At 40.6% G+C, this 23,144-nt stretch overlaps 2 protein-coding genes across 2 annotated transcripts in view; one reads left to right on the top strand and one right to left on the bottom strand.

Annotated features, from left to right (window-relative positions):
• The window catches only part of LOC142577854 (sec1 family domain-containing protein 2-like), a 37,480-nt gene extending 22,998 nt beyond the window's left edge, over positions 1-14,482 (bottom strand). Inside the window, exons 1-6 of the mRNA XM_075687292.1 lie at positions 13,870-14,482; positions 11,201-11,437; positions 10,975-11,085; positions 8,581-8,649; positions 8,382-8,507; positions 4,303-4,475 (exon numbers count right to left, since the gene is read on the bottom strand). Of these exons, the coding sequence (XP_075543407.1) occupies positions 4,303-4,475; positions 8,382-8,507; positions 8,581-8,649; positions 10,975-11,085; positions 11,201-11,437; positions 13,870-14,058 (905 nt within the window). The 5' untranslated portion in view covers positions 14,059-14,482. The remainder of the gene's footprint in view (positions 1-4,302; positions 4,476-8,381; positions 8,508-8,580; positions 8,650-10,974; positions 11,086-11,200; positions 11,438-13,869) is intronic.
• Positions 14,483-14,513: 31 nt separating this feature from the next.
• LOC142577874 (geranylgeranyl transferase type-2 subunit beta-like) lies at positions 14,514-19,064 on the top strand. The gene is made up of 3 exons (XM_075687309.1): positions 14,514-14,671; positions 16,918-17,025; positions 18,819-19,064. Exons 1-3 carry the CDS (start codon positions 14,669-14,671, stop codon positions 19,047-19,049), a joined length of 342 nt encoding a protein of 113 aa, XP_075543424.1. The 5' UTR covers positions 14,514-14,668; the 3' UTR covers positions 19,050-19,064.
• Positions 19,065-23,144: the final 4,080 nt, after the last annotated feature.

The following is a 23,144-nucleotide window of genomic DNA, read 5'->3' as shown; positions in this document are numbered from 1 at the left end:
CTAGCATCAAACATTCTGGACCACTACTGGAAACTTTGCTTTTGTGTGCCTCTGTTTGTTTATGGTCTCCCTACTTTTCTACCAGCAAATCTACAATCAACTTAATAATCTCTATTGCAGACATGTTTACTTTCCTCCTGCTATCTCTGAATCGAACGGCTTCAAGGAGCACAGAGGAGCCTAAACCGACAGTTGGGTACATAGCTTCACATTTTAATAAAACATGTTACATTGTTTCCATAGCTTTGCTGCCACAAGCACATGCTGCTCCTTCCTTGGTGTACCTCACTTTATAACTGCGTGTTCTAAGGCGTCCTGATCTCGCTTTGAAAAGTAAGGAGCTTCCCTTTGACTTATCAAATATTTTCTTTCCTGATTTCATTTTTTCCTCTCGGGTAGTTACTCGTAGCAGGTTTCTTTTCCATCGCCACCACCCATGATATTATCTCAGCCTCTCTCACTTTGCACTTGATGTTCTTAGTTGCCATGTTACTTACAATACTGGTTGCGTATTGGCTGGTAAGCTTCCTAGTTCTTTTCCTCCACTGTGAGTCAATGTTTTTCCTGTACAAATATCTAAACACTCTCGCAGCCCCTTTACTTTCTTTCATATTCCTCAGTCATTCTTCAAAATCAATTTTACTCTGAGCTTCCCCGACTTCAAAACTTGTTCAGCCCATATCACCCTGCACAGCTTCATTTGTAGTCTTCCCATGAGCGCCCAATGAGAGGTGTCCCACTGGCCTTTGGTTGCCATCGAGTTCTGATTGTACCCCTCACTCCAAGCAAACAACCGCATGTCCAAATTTAAGCCCTGGAACCATTACACCTTTACACATACCTATTGTATCCCCATAGCGCTCTGCATTTCATTATGGCTGCATTTCTCTTCTCCTTTGCTGTTGTTTTTTCCTGTGTTTCCATATATCTATTGCCTTCATTTATCCATATATCAAGGTATTTGTATTCTCTTGCCTGTGGTATTTCCTGGCCCTGTATCTCCACTGTCTGTTCACTGTTTTCATTGAATACCATAACACCTGATTTTCTAACACTAAATTTAAAACCTAAATTGTTGCCTTCCTGTCCACAGGTATCAGCCAGACGTTGCATATCACTTTGCTGGTGCCAAGGAACACAATGTCATCTGCGTAAAACAAACTTAGAAGCTGCTGCTCCACTAGTATGCCCGCCTGTTTGTATGAGAAATTAAACCCGACATTGATTCCTTCTAGTGCCCTTTCCATCTTTACCATGTACATCATAAACTGCAGTGTGGATAAAGGGCACCCCTGTTGCAGTCCCTTGGTGATATCAACTTTCCCCTGGCTCCTCATTCCTTCCCATTCAATGCAAACAGAATTTTCTAGCTAAATTTCTCTCAAAAGATGTATACAGTCATTGCCTAAGCCTTCCTCTTCCAGAATATCTCACAAACTGTTGCGGTTTACGTTGTCATATGCTCCAGTAATGTCTAAAAAATCATCATGTAATGGTTTCCTTTCTTCTCTGGATATTTCAATATACTGAGTAAGAACAAATAAAGTATCATCCAGATGTCTACCGATTCTGAAGCCATTCTGAAGTTGTCCCAATATGCAGTCATGTTCTGCCCATGCTTGCAGTTTTAATTTAATTGCCTGCATTGCTAACCTGTATATTACCAATGTAATGGTCAACGGTCTATATGAGCGAATTATATCTTTCTCCCCCTTACCTTTATAAATTAAATTCATTATACTTTGTCACCAACTGTCAGGTACTCACCTATCTTGTAAACTTTTCTTACTGATTTCAACAGAGTTTCCTTACTTTTTGATCCTAGTTCATTAATAAGCCTAATGGGAGCCTCGTCTAACCCTGTGGCTGTGCACTTAGGAATTTTCAGCTTTCTTCCAGTTGGAATTTCTCAGCACCAGCTTCTCTTCCATCTGGTTCTTGGTTCATGCTTTTTTTTTTTCTCAGAAGCCACCTCGCCATTAACTTGAAAAGATTTGGCTGTTATTTTTCAGATGTAATTTAATGCCACTAGAGTTGTGCTGCTAACGCCCCCTAACAGCAGGGTTACTCGGTCGCAAAAGAGAGTTGCCTCTTCCTCTTTGGCTTGGGGTCGGCGGCCTGCGCAATCGTCTCGAATGCTGGCAGACACGCTTCGCGGGAGTGTCCTGAAAAAGGCTTCGGAGCAGGACACCGGGATGGATGAACTTGATTGTTCGAATGTACGACTGTACTCGTGAATTATTAGGCATTGGTGTCCAGCATGGGGGCGAACATATTTGCTTAATATCCAGTCGTGGTGAGTCGGACTTCCTTGATTTGTCGTGCGCCTATTGGCATGTTCTATTTATAATAATTTGCCTAGCTAGATTGGTGTATAAAAGGAGCAATAAATGCCCTTGTGATTGTTTTGACTACTTTGTTGTAGTTCCTTTGTCCAAAGAGCATGTTGGAGACCCCACAGCCTTTGTAAAAGAGTCAACAGAGAAGGCGCAAAACCATGCTGCAAAAAGATACATACGCAACATTTGAACAAACTTTGGACTAGTGTGATATACAGAAGTCCACTTTCCTGTGGGCATCGTTACATCAGTCAAACAGTCTGATGTATTAATGATAGACTTTGAGAATATCCATACTTACTAAAAGGTTAGGTCAGCAGCCATCTTGTTGAACAATGCAAGAATTGCAATTGTACACCTATACTTTCAGAGCGTGCAGTTTTGGGTACATACCCTGAATAATGCAAATAGGAAATTTTTGAAGCCTCCGGCGTCCATAAAAGTAGCGAAAACTGCATGAGCGTGCCTTCACAATCGCTACACTGCAACGAAATCATGTACTTATCCAGCATGTGACATTGCTCTCTTAGCAATTATCACACATATTTGTTTGTTCGTGTCCCTTCTACTGATTTTACTTCCAGTATGTATTGACATCAACTCACAATAAAAATTGGTTGTTAGTCAGTGCCACATTTGTATTTCTCATCGTCGTCCTGTCTTCAGCACTGTTACATTCACGTTCTTCAAGCTTTCAAGTTAAGGCTTGGCTGAGTTAGAAAGATGTGTTCTGTGTAGCAAGCAGCAATAAGCACTAACAGTCTTAAGCAGGTGCTATCATGCGTCAAGTACAGGATATGCACTGTTGATTTGTCACAAGCAAGAATGTGACAGCAATGAAACCAGCCAAGAAAATTCATAGAATTTCTTGCATGTGTTGCGTTCATATTTATACAGTACAATTTCTTTATAATGGAGTCATATCTGACATGAAAATACCTTCATTATATCAAATATTTATTATAAGCACACATTCTAATATCAGCAAAAACATTCATGATTGGGTTTATGTAACAACCAAAAGAGCAAGCAAAGGTTTCTTTTTGTTCCCTGCTACACTGAGTCCTAACCAAAGCTGCCGTCGCACTTCCTCTTTCTCACAAGCTGATACCAATTGGTGCTTTGTGTGGCTCCTGGTTGAATGCATAGGCACTTGAGCAGCAGGCGCGAGACAAACTGCTTTGTCATGCAGTATGGCGAAGCTTTATTTTGAGCCGTCCTACTATGTCACGGGGGGGGGGGCTTGCGATGTGTGTAATCAAGTAAATTGAAGTAATAATTTGATGCAAGTTATTTCGGCCTACATAGCCATTTTGAAATGTAGAAACCTGTAACCAGATGTTTATGACGATGCCTTCAACTATCCAATATAAACATGTGACGTAAAGTTTGTAATTAAGAATTTAATTAATGCAATCAATTTAATTAACTGGTTGCATTGGTCTTTCCTGCAAATGATGTCTGCCTGGGCACATAATTAATCTGTAGTGTCATAATTCAAGTAAATTTTGTAAGTTAGAAGTAAAACAATATTACACTGTATATTTATATGCATTCTGGTTAAACACTTCTGGCATGCTTATGGCATACAAGTAATAAATGTGTAGACATCCATTTCTCATAGAAGACATATGCAATTTATGCCTTGAAGTGATAAATAAACTCGGAAGGAAAATGCTATAAGCCCCAATATGGATTAACTTCAGAAGTTTGACAAATGGGATTCACCACACAAGTCAGTCAGATCACTTATCAGCAAACTAGACACATATGCCAGTGCTGCAACTATGGCATGGGAGGGCAGACCTCATGCAGAAAGAAATAACCCTGGAGAAATGCTTCCCTATACTATAACTAACAAAAACAAACAGGGACGCACACACGCACAAAAATAATGTAATCCAATCTATGTAACAATAATTACTTTATCATGTGGTATATTTGAATACTGCCACGTACTTACTCAGATGAACAGGAGATGCAGCGCATGTCGACATACACGTCCAAACTGTGACCAGGAAGTGGAGGAAGCACTCTAACCAAAATGTCCATCAAAGACTCGCAAGATGCAGTAAGTGATCCAGCCATGTCTAATGTGCGATCCAGAAGTAAGAGGGACACCTTAGACTCTGCAGACTGCGAGGAAGAAAAAAATGCAGTGGTTCAAAATTCTAGCAGCATCACATGCTACTCTTACAATGCACAGCTACATAGCACACGTGGCAGTGAATGAGAGAATTCACAGATGCTTAATTTATTGATTCTTATATCAAATGTCGGTTCCATTTACCAAACTCCAGTTGGAGCAAAAGGCCATCTTGAGTGGTAAATGTGCCCATAAATGTGCCTCAAATAATATAAATTTTGATTTACTGAAAACTCATGAAGAGGGCAAGACAACTGTTTACTAAGCAGCGCCTTTAGCTACAGATGATAAGAAGGCCACCACAACTGTGGCTATTCAGTAACATTTGGTCAGGGTTTAGAACTCTGTTTCAAAGTGCAGAGAAGCAGGAGCAAAACATGGTTGAGGCAGTCGTCTTTAGTGTTTGGATGATCAGTGGAGCTTCTTCACTGGCTAGGCACTAGCACTGTGGTGAGCTCATCCCTTGCAGCAATCCTCACTGGCAGTAGTGGGCAGAACATTTTTCAGTAGGTCCAATACTGTGCATTGATGAATGCAAAAATACTGGCATGATATGCGAAATTCAGAGCAATAAAAGTGCTGCCCGATGCACAACCTACGAACTTAAGTTTGGCCTAGTTGGGTGTTACTGCATATCATATTGACCGCAAATAAAGACGGGGACAGCAGAAGAGAACACAAAAACGACACGGGCGGTGTCATTCTTGTGTTCTCTTCCACTGTCCCAGTCTTTATTTGCAATCAATATGACATACAACGTACATTTTCATCAAAGGTGATCTGAAGATGTACTGATATTTACCTTGCCGTTGCAATTTATATTTGACTAAGTTTTGATGTTCCCCACAGAGCATGTATATATTCATTAGTGCAGCAAGTAGGGAGGGCTGGTAAAATTGCATACTGAACAGCACAAAAGGGATGGGGACTAAGCTTTCTGTTGTTAGTCTCCAGCTTTCTTGTGCTGTTCAGTATGCAACATATATACATATATAATGGGTCAGCAAAGAGAAAAATAAAGGTGTTGAAACAACAGCAGAACATGGAAATAAAATGTAATAAGACCAAGAAACAGCCGAAGGGGTCTCAACCATCAATGTGAATTTTTTGAACATATCTACTTTTCAACAATATCCTTTTTGTAGATTTTTTATATATATAGAATGCTTTTACAATTTAAGTGAAGCATCATTAGATAACACATAAACACTGCCACAGGTGTCCGCAGCACAGTGACACTTTGGTTATATGCTTCAGAGGCGTCACAACTCTATTAATAGCTCGCAAACATGGAGAATAGTAAACTGGGAAAGTTCATGTCATGATTCATTCTCAGCAACTGCATGTACAACCAGTATGGAGATAGACAAAAGAATGACAGAAACAAGAACCTGTCTTCTTACGTGTTATCTCAATCCCATTTTTTTGCTTTGTCATTAATAATGGGTTACAGGTATGCAACTTGGTACTACAGAGAATGAAGGGTCAAGACCGCAAGAGATAGAAATGAATCAAATTTTTTTTAGGGTTACAGTGTACAACTGAACCTTCCACCTAATTATCAACTCTGCTTTCCCACATTGCCAAACTAATGGTTGGATCAGCTACTACTTCACCAATAACATGGTACCAACCTGCATTGTAACACTTGGAAGCTTTCTTATCACTGAAGCTACAAGGTACCCCTGATCACCAGCACAACTCATTCTGCACTAGAAGGCATCCGCTAAGAAGTGATGCAAACAAACTAGCATTTGGCAACACCTACAATGCCAAGTCATGGCTGATTTTGGTGCAACATGTACGTCTTACCTTGCTTGTCTACATGACAAAGTATCAGCAATGCTGCAGCTGTTTCACGTGGCATCTTTGGGATATGTAGGATCTTTAATTCATATTCCGGTAGAATATGATTTTACAGTGATAGCTGTTTAGTTACTAGAGACCTTGCAGCTGCATTCACCGTGTCACTGCAGGATATCGTTGTAGCAGCTTCTTTGTAATAGTCATGATTGTTTAGCCATTCCAGCAGTGAAACAAAACAAAGACCTACAAAAAAGAAGTCTCCTATGTTGGTACAGAAACTTCGGACCTCCATTTGTGAAAACTGACACTCCAACCAACTGCACCATTAAGACATCAACAAAGTGTGAATAAGAGCGGTAGTGTGTGTCATGAGTAGGTCAGCACTGACGTGAGAGAATTTCACACACTACTGCGAGAACCTGCGACTGATCCTGTAACTTCTGTGTGAAATGGGGGTCTTACCATGCTTAATAATGTGCTGCTTATCACTGTCACCTCTTAGTGCTGAGGCAAGAAACTTCTTTTTCTCAATTTTCATACTCTGAGGCAGTTTTTCATCAGCTGAGTCAAAGCTAATTGCAACCTGAAAAAAAATCTCCTGCTGTCAATTAAGACGCACAGTTACACAAAGAAGTGGCTTCAATTTACAAACAAGGATTGTGTTGAGGGATGTGCATCAAGTGCTCTTACTGGTTCCAATAGCGCTTCACAGTTATACACTTCTACTGCCATGCTTCAACCAGCTCCTTAATGTTATAGATATACACCATTTGATAAATCTATAATACAGACTTAAAGAAACATTGTAACATTTGTTTTATGCCCAAGAGGTGACTCAGTTGCAGAGAAAATCATGAGTGAAGGGGACCATGCAACTCTTCCACAATTTAAATCACCCACAACAAACAGGGTTTGCAGCTGGCCGCACCAGCGATTGCAAAGGTTGTTTACTACAGTGTTCATGCCATAATTCTCAAAAATATGAAACCCCAAAACAGAGGGCCCGACAAGTGGCATGGCACAAGATATGCATGGTGTGGTCAGCTCACGCAAGGTATAAACAGTTGGATTGCCATTACCAAGCTGCTGTGTAATAGTAATACGGTAAGTGATAGGCTGACAGAATGGGTGCCGTGAGAATGGACACACAGTTTAGTTGTGTTTAGCCAAGCATTAGATGGAATGACAAATTAGGAAGTTTGTGAGCATAGGACCACGTCAGCTTATATATCTAGATACATGAGAATGAAAAAAAAAAAAATCTTGCCAACCACTGCATTGATTTTGATGAGGTTTGTCGCATTTAAAAGAAAAAAATTAAAATCTAGTAACTGTAAATAGCAGATTTTCAAATTATATTACAAATGTTTTTTTTAGAAAAATTCTTGAACATTGTAAAAAATGCAAGTATCAAGTTTACACCTCTGTAACTTGGGAATAAAAAACAATATCACAATTATGTCAACTGCACCTAATATTACATCTAAGCGAACAAAGATGCTGTCTTATTATGCACTGCTCTGAAATATACTGCTATTTTGTAAGTAGGAATTACGTAAAACCCTCCCAAACATTGTAAAAATTTCACTAAGCTGTAAATTCATATACTATTACATTTGTCTGCTTCAGGTGCTCTAACAGATGCTGTTTACACAACTGCAGTATCTATTTGTGGACTAGAGTTAGTGCTTCTATTATTTTTAAGTTACAAATTTTTGGCAATTTTTGAAAAAAATACAAGGTCCCAAGTCAAAATTTTGCTTCTTAGAGTTGCTAAAATTGAACCTTGTCTTTCAACTGCCACAAGTTTCATTCAAATTGGTCCAGCGGTTGTCTCATAAAACCATTTCTGTGTTTTACATGTGTCTGTATAGGGAAACCAGAGTTGGCCCCGAACTAAAGCTTCCTCTTAACATAATTAGGCTGCTGCTGCTCATGAATTGACAGGGTTTTACGTCTCGCCAAAGTTGCATAGTGGGCTACAAGGAACAGCTTGGTGAAGGGCTCCGAACTCATTTTCACGACGTGGCGTGAATCTGCTGCTGAATTTGCAACACTTTTGGAGATTAAAAACAAAAAGGCAACCTTACCTTCCTATGACCTCTTGAAAGTCGGGACAGCTCTTCTCCAACAATTCGAGACAATGATCCAAGAGAAAATGTCTCTTCTCTAATATGGGCCACTTCAAATATAGAGTTCAGATTTCCTATCAGTGACTGCAAAAAAGACAGGGCATCTTATTATGGACCAGAAATCAAATTAAAAGCTTAGCTCGACTGCCAATCTCACCTTCAGGCTTATCTGCATGCTTCTAGAGAAACCTGCACCTTCAAGGGCTGTGCCTGCTTGGCTTGTGCTCTTTCACATTTGTGTTTTGTCATGTCAAAAGAAAACAAATGATGTGTTAATGCATAATAACATACTGCAACAAAACACTTGAGCAAAGAATGAGCTGAACAAGATGTAAAAAAAAAATAACGTCAAGTAACTGAAGTCTGCAAAAATAGTGAACATTTGAATTCGAAATAAATATCAGCAACATAAAGTTATTTCAATATCCTTCATTTTCACTAAGAACAGCCTTCTCTTCTTTATGAGTGCTAATTTGCATGAGTGATTGCCACCGGTGACCAACAGTAGTGAGCTTTCAAAAAGACAATCTTATTGCATAGTTATGTCAAAAATAACAATTTTACCCAGGAATAACCAGTGTAGCAGTAAGATACAGTGTGGCCATTCATGTGCTCAGGAAGGAAGTAAAGTATACTGTTAAGGGTGACAGATCCCAGTGGCTGCAAGTAAGCCATGCGGGATAATTTACAGCATTTCTTGTTACAGCATGTAGCAGTGAAAATAATATTATATGCAAAAATTACAATGCCCAACAGACACAAGTAAAACAGTCTGTCGCTTTGACCAGTATACAGGTATCAAAAATTTAATTTCTTTGATTTGTGCAAATATATGGGAATAAGGGCTCCTTATTGTAGATGAGACAGGGTGACATTTGGACAGGTAAACATATATATTTGCTGGGAGAGTCATACACAACTCGCTCTGCCACCACAGGAAAGGACGCCATCACTGCCTGGGCGTATATTCCCTGAAGACTTAACATAACGGCCCAGTAACTGTCTCAAGAAATGCAATAAATACCACCCAATCCCCCCCCCCCCCTTACTGTCTTTTGCAGCTTTTCCCTAACATTTTCCTTTCTTCAGAATAGTACTCATCTCATGGAGGCTACAATGAGGTGCAGGTAAATAAAATAAGAAAGGATTGGGGAATCACAGCTTTGCTGTTTGTTTTACAGCCAAAAATAATCATAGGCATACTTAGGCACAACTTCCAATATTATAGTTCATAAACCTAGCTTGCTTTCCTCACAGGCACAGTAGAAGAGCCGCAGAGGGATATTACTTTTGCTGCCTGTATTCAAACAAAAGCTAAAATCTGCACAGAAAATTTCACACTACAGGCATCAAGGACAAGGTAAACAGAGAAACACTGATGCTATACCCTTGCTGATGCTTTGGAGCAAGTTTACAATTAATTATAATTATGTTTCATTAGTTTAGTATGGTAATGACAACAAGACTGCCATTGAAAACAAAGCTCCCAGAACTCATAGTATGCCAGCAACAGGTCTTTTACAAGATCACTAACTGGGAACTATTAAATCATTTAACATTTCCAGAGCACTATATGCCCTGGCAGCTTTGTTTTCAATGATAGTGAATTCAGATTTCCCATCAATGACAAACTTGCCTTTATTACCATAAACACTGTTATAATGAATTTCTGAAGCATAAAAGCCCTGTTTTGTGTACAAAATTTTGAAGGAAACAAGCTGTTCAAATTAGAACCAGTTCACATCCACAAAAAAATATTTCAAATTTTGTATGCTTCTTGCAAATGAAGCACAGGCCAACCACGAAAATGACTCTATAATTCTGAAGCCTTTTAACAGTGCCCCTGTCTTATCAGACTCGTATCTTCATGTGTTGCTCACTCCGTCCTTGTTGGTTATTTCAGATGTAATGTGTATCCCCAGTGTTTGCACTTCCTCTGTAGATAGTATTTTTGTTGAGCTTAAAAAAGTCTCTTGGTAGTTACCACTTGTGTGTGTGCATGGTTTTTATGTTTCATCTTTGTTCTGTCCACTGAAAGTGTGTAATATCAGTTGCGTCGCTGTCAGATTTCGTCATAGCAAAGTCACATGTGACATGAAAACCATCGTTATACCTGATATTCATTATCAGCACATATTTGTCACATGCCAAGCAGAGCCTAGAAAAGTTTTATATTTGCTTGGTAGTATCCAAAAATTCATTATATACATGTTTGTTACATCGAAGTTCAAGTGTATTACAAAGGTATGAAGCAGCTAGGTCACATTTCACCAAAAAGAAATGCTGACTGATGAAGCTTGACATCCAAAGCATCAGGGACTATGATATCCATTGTAGTGAAGGGCTCTGGATTAATTTTAACCCCCTGGGCTCTTTCATGTGCACCTAATGCTCCTTACAAGAGTATTGGTGCACCTAAACCAGGGCTTAGGACTGAGCTCACAACCTCATAGGCACGAGCGGAACAGCACAGACAGTGGGCCACTGCAGTGACTGCTGAGGATAAAGAGTGTTTGTCATTTGCATACACAGAAAGCGATAGTTTACTCACAGCATTTCCTGGCAATGGAGGGAAAATGTCATGGAACTGTGGCATAAGAAAGAACTTTGGAGTCACGTTCACGACGGACAATGGAACGTACATAATTTCTGCTGTAAAAGTCTGCAAAGCAATGTGCAACATGTGATTGCTCTCTCTCTCTCTTTCCACAAGTTGTTTGCATGCATATTGATGGTCGTATGCCATCTCTGCATTTTATACGCTTGACAAGCCTTACCACATTTCCCATCCAGTCCAGAAGTCGTTCCTCGATGTCAAGAAAAGCGCGAGGTCCGTCCAATCCTTCTGTTGTGCCGTACCTTGCCAAAAGTTGTGCTGCCGGTGGGCATGAAGTGAGAACACTAACATTACTGAACACACTTGCTCGCACCACTGCAGAAAGAGTCGCCAACGTCTGCTCAGTCACTGGGGTAGACACCAAGAATAGGGCCTTTGGTTCCGATTCTGATCCATGCTGTAAGTAGGCAAACATTGTAAAGATCATAAAACATTACTCTGTAAAATATAGCAGCACATATCCCTTCATGCAGTAAATGCAATGCAGTTACATTCTACAAACACACTCTCTATTTATTTATTCAGGTACCTCACAGGTTCCTACTGGAACATTGAGGGAGGAATTGTACAAAGGTTTGTACATAGGAATTGAAGAACATGGAGCAGGTGTGTGGCAAGTTTGCAATACTACCAAATTAACAATACACTATAAACACAAAGAAAATGGAACTAGCTTACACCGACTACAAATAATATTGATTTAAACAAAACGAAACAAAAATGAAGAAAGGAGCAGTAGTGGCTACTAGTACACTTCCGTTAATTCGACTCCGGTTATTTCGATTATGACCGAAGATCCCATCCAGCGCCCATGCATTTCTATGGGCTCGACTTTCGTTACTTCGATCCTAAAATTGGCCTTCGCCGGATAATTCGAACTTGACCAATCAGCATGCACGTGCCTGACCCCTGGGCGACCCCCTTCCTGGTAGCGTCTGTATCGGCAGGGTTTAGGCGACAGTGAATGCATTGAACACACGTCCCCTCCCGTCGAAAACACCTATTTTCGGCCTGCACTAGGGACATTTTCAAGCAATAACTGTAGCGCACAATTTCTTATTACGGTATTTACCAGATTCTAACGCGCGCCTTCCGCCTCCCCCCACCCCAAAAAATTGAACAGAGAATCGCGATTACGGGGGGGGGGGGGTATGCTTTCCCGCGTAGTACAGCTGTATTGCGGCGAAGCTGACTTTAGAAAACCGGCCGCCATTGTGCAACACATATTAGACCCTTGCCCTTTTGCTTGTTAAATAACCGGGTGCGCGTTATATTTCTCCTTTGTTTCAGAGCTTTAATGTTATCTCTACATTAGTTTTCTGCTTTGGATACACAGACAGCGGGCGCAAGTTTGATTCGGGGGCGTGTTAGAATCAGGCAAATATTGCAAAATTAATTATTTTGACGTTTTTTCTGCATATTGTTTAATTCGACCTTCCGGACATTTCGATCAATTTTGTTGGCCCCACCAGAGTCGAAGTCACGGAAGTCGACTTACAACACACAAAACGCAACACATTGCAAAGAAAAAAAATCAAAGCACTGAGATACAATGGCTATTCAGAATTATTTTATTGCAAATAAGGCCTATGAGAAGAAGAAAAATATATATGGCGTACGAGATAACTAAGAAAACATGATGTGTAGTTTCTGTAAGAAAGCGTCTGGATTGTGCACATTGACAATGCTCTCTGGAATACCATTCAAATATGATATATAGCATGAGGCAAAGCCGATGAATTAAATGCCTTTTTTTTCTACCAAAGAGACGTAGAAAGCATTGGTAGTTGTGAAGATGATGAGATGCAAGATGTGAATAAGGAAGTGGCACCCTAGAAGTGGGATGGCCGTGAAATATATTGCAGAGCAGCCATGTTTTTCCTATTTATGACAAACTGCAAGAAAAGAAATGATGCTATCACAATCACACTACAGTTAGTGACAGGTCAAGAGTGCAGTGGCAGTCATTCATACTCTCATAGCGAGTTCATTGTTGTGCAGCAACTAAGTGTTGTTGCCTGCAAGTGTATGCATACATTCGCACTCCCTTGTCAGTACACCACCTCATTGCCCCCTTCTTGCAAACATTAGCAGCATACATCTTAGTGAAGACCATGCCATTTTTGCGACGTGCAGTCCACCACTGCCATATATGCAAGCATGTATGCATGACGTACTCCAGTGCCCATGCAATGACTTGGCAGCATACACTGGTGCATTACTCCACCAGCTGCACTTACTGCTACAATTCTTGGCGTTTAATTACGATTTTCTTCAGAGCATCCACGCTAGCTGCCTGCTGCTGCCCTTACTGTGTGCCTGACCAGTGTGTTAATTTGCTGCTGAGGCACAGCAAAGCCTTCTCCCCGTCTTTACGAGTGCGGAAGGATGGAAAAGCAGGCCTGGTACACACTCTTGCAGGAAAGGTTTTCTCATGCATTCCTAAGTTGCACCGACTATAGAAACAATAAATGTAAAACGCATGCTCGCTATGTTGGAAGGATACAGTCAAGTGAAATATGAACATATATATGCATTGAGTGTAAAAGTTTGTTCGGAAAAATGATAGAACAGCACTGTTGATCTTGCAAAATCCTAATCAATGTTGAAAAGAGAGGATTTCTAAATGGAATATGTTGTCGAGCAATTGGCAAACAATAAATATAATAAATACATAAAAATAGCATAGACGGTTGAACAGACTGTCAGCATAATTGATCCATGTGATGGCAAAAAAATAAAAAATGACAGTAGGTGACAGTGTTCTGCCGACACTTTATGTCAAGCACGCAAACTCATGTTACAAGAAAAGTTTTGCACTGTTAATACCTCAAAAAAGCTGAACTCCCTGACGGCCAAGGCACCAGCATCGAAGAGCTTGTTCGCTCCTCCATTCCAGTGTAACGCTTCCGCCATAGCATCGTCGAGAAAAACGACAGCACCCTGGCATCTCGGGAAAACTTCTTCCTCCCACAGCTGCTTCACAGGCGCTTCCAATGGTGATACGTTCTGATGCATGGCAAAACGGTGCACACTACACGCAAGAAAAGCAGCAGTTTTGACGAGCACGTAGACGATACAGGCAGACCTGTTCTTCAAAGTCAGTTATATATTACGTTAGTGCGAGCCGTACACAGGCGCGTTATGCGAAGAAAGAAATATGAGCAATGTTGCGCCCAGAACACGTCGGACGCAACACAGATGAATCAGTGGCCAGCTGTTGTCATCCTTCGCAACACTGTAGCCGTTTGCTACGCCAGCAGCAGCCGCAAAAGTGTAGTCGGCTCACGATCTCTGTTACGGTGCAGCGAATTAAATATATGTGGTTCAGTGACAGATGAACGGGGTAACGATGACGGTGCTTAGCTGCCGCATAATTCATTCAGCGTCGTCTGGTCCTCGTCGTAAGCTCCACATCAACTTGAGACCCCATGTGACGAAGCCAACGGAGAAGCTACAATCCAGTTTTTATCCAGTTATATCCAGCTATAAGCCGGCCCTGCGACCGTGTCTGCAGTCGTTTTCTGACTTCAGGCGGTCGTCCAGTCGTGCCGGACGGTCATCTGTAGTGACACACGTTTTTTAACGCAGATAAAAGAAATATACTGAAACACACTCGTGTACCCAAATGGTGAGGGTGATCCTCCTTTTGTACGGTTTGTTTTGCTTCACCAAGGTGTACAGTTTTGTTCTGGCAGAGCTGTGTACGTAAAAGAGAAAGTTGGCATCTACCTCAATGCAACTCGGAGGAGTGCACCATACAGGTGTCATCAAGCTCTGTATAAACTTTTCCAAAACGAGGCTCTTTCGTAAATATAAAAGAATGCTGGTCTCTTAAGCAGTCTGCAGTGGCTAGTAAGTTGCAGTACGCGGAATGATGTCTAATCACGAATAGTGGGGAGCCGCGTTGTTATTGACTGAGCAGACACTACGAAACCTGTCGAAACACGTCTGCAAAGTGTTACTGGAACACATAGCTTAGCGTGCACGCTTATCGGTGATAGTTCCCCCCATTATAAAGGTGCCGTGCAGGGCAGACCGCTGTTTCTGATGGAAACTTCATCCCCTGCGACACTTACACGCCACTTGTGGATGCTGCACACATTGCGGCTTAGTGTGCGTTGCTGTGACCAAGCGATTCACACTTATTGTTTGAAGTTTGGACATGCTAGTTTGTACGAAACGCTTTACTTGTTATAGAAGTGTATTCTTTTACCTAGCTCTGTGCTTTCATAGCTATTAGAGATGTTCTAAGCACAGGGTAGGTCAACCTTTTTTAAGAGTGCTCAAAGGATGTGCTACAGTGCAAAGAAAGCAAAATGTGATGACTACTGCTCAGTACTATAGACTGTGGCAGGTCTATAATGCACGAGAAGCTCTTCCAAACAAAAGCATGGTATGCCTGCTCTCTGTGCATCCAGAAAATAGGTCACACAGGCATGAAGAGTAGGCGCCTGTGTGTATCAGCAACACTGAACGTGCTGTGATCACATGCAGCACTTGGGGAACTCGGAAAGGGGGTCAAGAGAGGGATGTCTGACCTCATGAAGGCTGGAGACTTGGGCGTATTGGTAGTTCATGTTAAAATAAGAACAGTGTGAGAACAGGGACAAATGAAGAAAAACACGCACAGCGCTGTTTGGGTCTTCCTTCCTTTGTGCCTATCCTCGTTGTTTAGAAATGCTGTAATGCAGTAAATGTAGCGCCTGTGTGTGTCACGTCTTCCTTTCGTCCTTGTCTTTTCACGCGCTATAAGCCTCACATTGTTTAGAAGATGCACCACAAGAGATGAGACTAATCCGTTTACAGACTAGTGTATTATTTGTGCTGCACGAGCACCATCGCCGCCATAGGGTGCATAGCAGTGCCTGTGCAAGGTGAAGGTTGAGATGTGAATGTGTGAAGGAAGAAGGGAGATTCAGAGGTAACTTTTATGTAGGGTAGACAGGTCCTTGCATCAATCAGAGATTAATTAAACCAATGTTCGTTGACTGGTGGAGCGCCATCTAACCTTTCTTTGTACTGTTGTGATTGCATTTGTACTTCAAAATCTGTGGACAGTATAGTTTTGTTCAACACATATAAGCGAAGATGTTCACCTTATGGCTGAGGCTTGACGTATCATTAACAGCAGTAGCACGTGTGTAAGTCATGCCTAGACGGCTATCTTTCGCGAGTGCCCACACATGTCCACGATTGACGGGTTAGCGCTACCTTCCCTTGAACATGCAGAGATAAGTTTTGTGCATTCCTTATTTTCTGCCATTGTTTAAACTGTCAGTTGATAGTTGGCATTCGTGTTGTCTTTCTTGTGTGTGTTTTTGTACTCCTGCCTCAGTAAAATTAATCCCCTCCAACTTGCTGAAATTTCAGTCCTTCTAAATAATATTTTATTCACTGGTGCATGAATACGCCTTCCCTCTGAGGGGCTTTTGCTGCTGCATTTTTGACTTGCTGCTGACTGCAGGTACACTTTCGTTATTCAGTCCACACAGCTGTGCCGTAGTCTCTGTCAAACTTCACATCTGCTCTCGAAATTTTTTTCTCTCCTCTGCATCACAATTTTCGAGCACCTGAGATGAGGTTGGTGTACGCTGTTAGGTGGCAAGAATCAACATGCATTGCGTTTACTTTGATGAAACTGCACTGAAGATATTTTATATTTTCACCACTCTTTTCTGTTATGCCTACGAGGTCTTGAAAGTATGTATAATAAATAAATAAACAAATAAATTGATTTGTCTTTTACACACACACACGCAGACAACATGCAACATTCACTAACGGACTGAGTGTTGCATGTTTGTGGCTATATATGATGAATTTGACGTGAGAGAAAGTGGCATGAATATTTATTAATGCTTGCATTTCATTCAGGCTATGCTGGTGAAGGATGTACATCTACCCACATCACCAGCGCAAGAACTTAATTTGCCAAAGCACAAGGAGTACTTGGCAAGCTATGGGACTAAAAAAGATGATTATGTAAGCCACTGCAGCTTGCATCTTTTGTTTTTTTTATAAGTGTGGTACCTATTGTCTTGCCACTGAATTTTGTATCGTCAGGTGCATGCTGAAAAGTGATAGACTCGTGTCATGTCCAGGGCTAATTGGGGTTGCCTACTACTCACTGTGGTGTTATATTGAGAAGCAGTATTTTCTTTCAACCTTTGAAGATTACTATCTAATGGCAGGTACAGAGCTTGTACAGAGTGGATAGCAGTTTGCTTGTCATTCTGTGACCAAGTTTTTATATAATGACGTCACTTGTATATATTAATTATTGTTTACTGAAATATTCGAGTTGTGGGAGTAGTCACTATGCAGGTATTGTCTGTATAAATTCAGACGCAAACAATTCTGGAACTACTCCAATGTATTGTTCCATTTCCAGGTTCACCTGCATTTGTGCCTTAATTCAGACTCCAAATGTACTGTCAGGACTACTCCATGCTTAGAAACTGGTTACAGCAATTACCCGTCATAGTTCTGCGTAATTACGCGTAACAGGCATTATTGTTAGCTAGTTTCTGTTTTCATTTCAATTTGCTGATGGTACATCACTAAAAAGATTAATCAGTAGAGGGCCAAGCTGACTTAAATAGCGCTGCAAATAATTGTTACTTCTAACATCACCTTCAGCATTGCATTTAGCAGATGAGCTGTCTACAATGCACACTTGAAACACTGTTGTATGTCAGGTATGCTGTGGGGGCCCACAAGGGCCTCACCACATGGCTTCGCGTTTAGCCCCTTGCAAATGCTTTCCTTTCATAAGGTCAATTTTGAAAAGTTATTGCATGCTTTAGCTGAGAAAATAGTGGAGAAGAGAACTTAGCGTTATGTGTCAATAAGAGTTAGCATGCTTGCTAAAGAAATAAATTTTAAGCAGCTGACAAACATCTTCATTACACTGCAAAGCACGGTACAGAATGTGAGCATTTGCTGGGCTGCAAACGTTAATTGGAACGATGACACTTGGCAGCCACTAGCAGAGGTGCATGTCAAACATTACACCTACAAGCAGAAAGTAGAACAACACATGGCAGCCATTGGTAGTGAGGAATGCGACAGTCATAGAAGTCGGAAGCATGAGGCATTGGGGGGGGGGGGGGGGGGAGTCATTGAATGTTTCCCTTACTGTTTCATATTTCTTGACAAGCGCACTACTTCCCACTATTGTGCCAAATAAACAACACTATTAGCAAGAAAATAGACGATGCAAGGCACGCGTTCATTCAGTGCTTTGCCTACAGTCATGACATGATGCTCGTGCAACCATGTGAAGTGGCCCTGATTGAAGTCACATTGCCAATTACAAACATTGACATCAGTGGCGATGCATAAGATAAATAAATTGTGTGGTATGGGTTGTGGAAGTGATATGCAGTGCAAAATTTACTATTGACATGTGCATCCTGTTTGGTAAATTTAATGTGCATTCCTGGTGCTTTGATGCGGACACTGCACCTACATCGAAATATTTGTCGTTAAGTTACATTTCCATGATTGTGTTACATATGCATATACATTCCGCTGCATTTGCATCATTAGCATTACATTTGGGTAAAATTGTATTGCATTTGCCTGATTTTGCACTTGCATCATTAGCATAACATTCACTTTAACATTTCCGTAAAGATGCAAGCTTTACTTATCACTGATTCCTATATATGCATTGGATGTGCTGATTTTCTTAGTATCTCTTTTGTGTGCAAATTCATTTTGCACTGGTTGCAACTTTGGCCTCATGACCATGCTGCTGTTGTGGTTTATAGGAGTACTGCATCACGGAGCATCTGCGAATGAGCGGTATCTACTGGGGCCTGACAGCCATGGACCTAATGGGTGCCCTGGACTCCTTTGATAGGGCAGAGATAATTGAGTTTGTGAAACAGTGCCAGTATTCCTGTGGGGGCTTTGGGGCCAGCATTCATCATGATCCTCATCTCCTGTACACATTGAGTGCTATTCAGGTGAGTCACATTAGTCAAATGATAACTGCCTGAAAGTAATAATGATAGTGGACCAGTAGAAATAACACTGAGGAGAGAATATGGCAAAGTAGAAACACCTCTTTTAGTGTTTATTTTATTCGTTTCAAAATAACGTTATGAGGCAGGGCTATGCAAGGTACCTTGAAACTGTGTCTAAATATTAACACAAGATACCTGCAAAAATATATTTCGGATGCGAGATGCTGGAACATAAATTAATTGGATACAGATACCCACTTTTATATCTTAGACACTTTGATACATCATTGTAAATACCAGCACATCTACATTGTAGAGGCTGGTATAGGTGCTGCTATTAACAATAAATGGCAGATTTATTGAATGGTAGTCATTGTCCCAAATTCTCAGATTTGTTTCAAATAAGTAATTTTCTCAGGTTTGAAGTGCTGCCATATGGTGAAACTGAGTAGTTTATGATTTTATGCTGTGATGGCACACATTTTACTACAGCAGTTAATTCATTTAAGTCAGCCAGGTTGCATAGAATTGGGAAGTATAGCACTGAAAGCGTATTTACAGAAAGCAAAGAGGCAAATAAAAAAAGTTACAAACGAAAAGCCACAGCAGAAAAATATGACATACATGTGTTCATCCACTGTATCTTTTGCTTTTAACACATATATACAGGCACGTTGAATGCAAATGCAGCCGATTTAGTAATTTAATTTCATTTATTTACCCTAAGGGCCCAGAATAGGGCATTACATAGTGGGGGATAACAACAACAAGAAACTTCAAAAGGGGGGTTATAAGCATGAAGATCAAAACACAAAGTAAAGAACATAACTGTTTTCAGCATTAAGAAGATAAAGTGCATCTAGTAGTAGCATGGCGTAATGATTATATAATGCAATAACAGAAGATCCAACTACAGCACTACTTAGAATAACGCAACATATACATGACAATGATCAAAGGTAGTAGGGTGCTCAAGCAGGATAACATGGTAGTTTAGAAAAGATCACCTGGGATGGCAGGCTTGCTCATTAAGGTAGTTTAGTAAAGCCGAATGGAAAGAAGATAATTCTGTAATGTTGACAATGAATGGTGGAAGGGCGTTCCACTCATTCATCGACAAGACTAAAGGTGACTAAATATTTTTTAGTACGCGCAAAGGGTGGGTGATGGTTTAATTAACAAATTAAATGCCTGAAGTTTGGTATTGGAATTAGCAATGCATAAACGACGTTTTAGGATGCGAAGCTTTCTAAAAGCTTTGCTAGTGATTAGTTCTATATGATCATTCCATTTTAGATTGCAAGTGAACAGAACTAAGTATTTAATCGAAAAAACTGTTTCAACTGCAGAATTGTTAATTAGGTAATCGTTAGGCAAGAAGTTGAGAGTGGGACCACATTTAATATGTTTGGTTTTCTCGATGTTAATTTTCATCCGCCATTTGCTGCATCATTCTGAAAGAGTCGTTAAGTCAGATTGCAGAGTTAAAGTGTCGTTCTGGTTTGCTAGTTCTTTATATGTTACGCAATCATCAGCAAAAAGACGTATGGAAGACTGAATGTTTGTTGATATCTCATTTATGTCGTATAAAAATAACAGTGGTCCCAAAATTGATCCTTGTGGGACTCCAGACTTGACATGCGTGTGGTGAGATACGTAGTGATTGATTTTAACACTCTGAAGTCTGTTGGTTAGAAAGCCCTTAACCCAGATGAATGTTTTGTCATCTAGCTGTAGGCTCTGTAGTTTTGGTAGTATATGTTGGCGAGGGACGTGATCAAATCCTTTAGAAAAGTCAATAAAAATTGCATCCGTGAAAAATAACCCATTGATGGAGTTGTGTAAATTGGTTACTTGCTCAAACAACTGGATGTTACAGAATCGGTTTTTCTGAAAGCCGTGTTCGTTTCTCTAGTCTTCTGCTGTCCTTGACTGCGTTTCCCTTCTCCTGGTACCCTTTCTGTAAACCCTAATGGTCCAACAGTTATCTAACCTGTGCATTACGTGACCTGCCCAGCTCCATTTTTTGCTTTTAATGTCAATTAGAATATTGGCTATACCCTTTTGCTCTCTGATCCAAACCGCTCTCTTTCTGTCTCCTTACGCTATGCCTAGCATTCTTCGTTCCATTGCTCTTTGCACGGTCCTTAACTTGGTCTCAAGCTTCTTTGTCAATCTCCAAGACTCTGCCCCATATGTCAGCACTGGTAAAATGCACTGATTGTACACCTTCCTTTTCAGTGATAATGGTAAGCTTCCCGTAAGGAATTGACAATGTCTGCCGTATGTGATCGACCCCGTTTTTATTCTTCTATGAATTTCCTTCTCATGATCAGGGTTCCCTGTGATTAGTTGACCTAGGTAAACACACTCCTTCACAGACTCTAGAGGCTGACTGGCGATCCTGAAATCTTGTTCCCTTGCCAATCTATTCATCATTATCTTTGTCTTCTGCATATTAATCTTCAACCACACTCTCTGTTAAGGTCCTCAATCATTTGTTGTAACTCGTCTACAGTGTTGCTGAATAGAACAATGTCATCTGAAAACCGAAGGTCACTGAGATATTCACTGTTGATCCTTACTCCTAAGCCTTCCCAGTTTAACAGCTTGAATACTTCTTCCAAGCATGCAGTGGCATGCAGTGAATAGCATTGGAGAGATTGTGTCTTCCTGTCTGACCCCTTTCTTTATAGGTATCATCCTGCTTTTCTTGTGTCGAATTAAGGTAGCTGTGGAACCTCTGTAGATATTTTCCAAGGTTTTTACGTAAGCGGTCTGTACTCCTTGATTACATAATGCCTCTATGACTGCTGGTACCTCTACTGAATCAAATGCCTTTTCGTAATCTATGAAAGCCATATAGAGAGGCTTATTGTACTCTGTGAATTTCTCGATAACCTGATTAATGACATGGATGTGATCCATTGTAACGTATCCCTTCCTGAAGCCAGCCTGTTCCCTTGGTTGACTAAAGTCGAGTGTTGCCCTTATTCTATTGGAGATTATTTTGGTAAATATTTTATAGAATTCTGGGAGTAAGCAAATGGGCCTATAATTGTTCAATTCTTTAACATGTCCCTTTTTGTGGATTAGCATAATGCTTGCATTCTTCCAGTTTTCTGGAACCTTTGTAGTCGATAGACACTTCGTATGAAGAGCTGCCAGTTTTCCAGGTATTATGTCTCCTCCATCTTTCATTAAATCGACTGTTATTCCATCTTCTTCTGCTGCACTTCCTCATTTCATGTTTTGCAAGGCTCTTCTGACCTCATCACTAGTCATAGGAGGAGTTTCTATATCCTATTCATTACTGTTTCTAATGGAGGTATCCTGACTCCTTTGGGTGCTGTACAGGTCCGTGTAGAATTCTTACGCTGCTTTAACTATACCTTCGAGATTGCTGATATTACCCTGCTTATCTTTCAGTGCATACATCTTGGTTTGTCCTATGCCAAGTTTCTTTCTCACTGATTTCAGGCTGCGTCCATTTTTTACGGCTTCTTCAGTCTTTCTCACGTTATAGTTTTGAACATCACTTATTTTCACCTTGTTGATCAGTTTTGACAGTTCTGGGAATTCTACCTGATCTCTTGAGTTGGACACTTTCATTCTTTGTCGTTTCTTTATTAGGTCCTTTGTTACTTGGGAGAGCTTGCCTACTGGTTTCCTTGGTGCCTTGCCTCCCACTTGAATTGCTGCTTGAATTTTTCATTCGTGTACGGTTTAGGTTAAAGTTTATTTAAAAAAAGAAAGCAAAACAGTTCCAGACTACTTTTTCAGCCTGATTTTTCAGACCTGCTTTATAAGGCGGACCACACCGCACTAGCACCATCCACGTATTGATATAATTGGAAGCAAGATATTGTCTGCCATTAATGTGAATGCTTTATGAATAAACATACAAACATTTTCGTTTTCTGTGGCGCAGATAACCCTTGCTGCAACTCTGTGGAGCAGAATGCCTGTTCACAGCGTCTCTACAGAACACATATTCAGAATTTCTTAAATGAACAGTTGATACCATGGATAATAAAATCTATTTTAGTATGTTTCACTAAATAATACTATTTTCTGTCTTTAACCATAGTAGTTTCGAACTGCTGTGGTTGGCAGATCTGTTGTCAC

The sequence above is a fragment of the Dermacentor variabilis genome, chromosome 1 (genome assembly GCF_050947875.1).
Source record: "Dermacentor variabilis isolate Ectoservices chromosome 1, ASM5094787v1, whole genome shotgun sequence".
NCBI classification, from domain to species: Eukaryota; Metazoa; Arthropoda; class Arachnida; order Ixodida; family Ixodidae; genus Dermacentor; species Dermacentor variabilis.
Note: the sequence above shows the minus strand (reverse complement) of the source record. Positions and strands in the feature narration are given on the sequence as shown.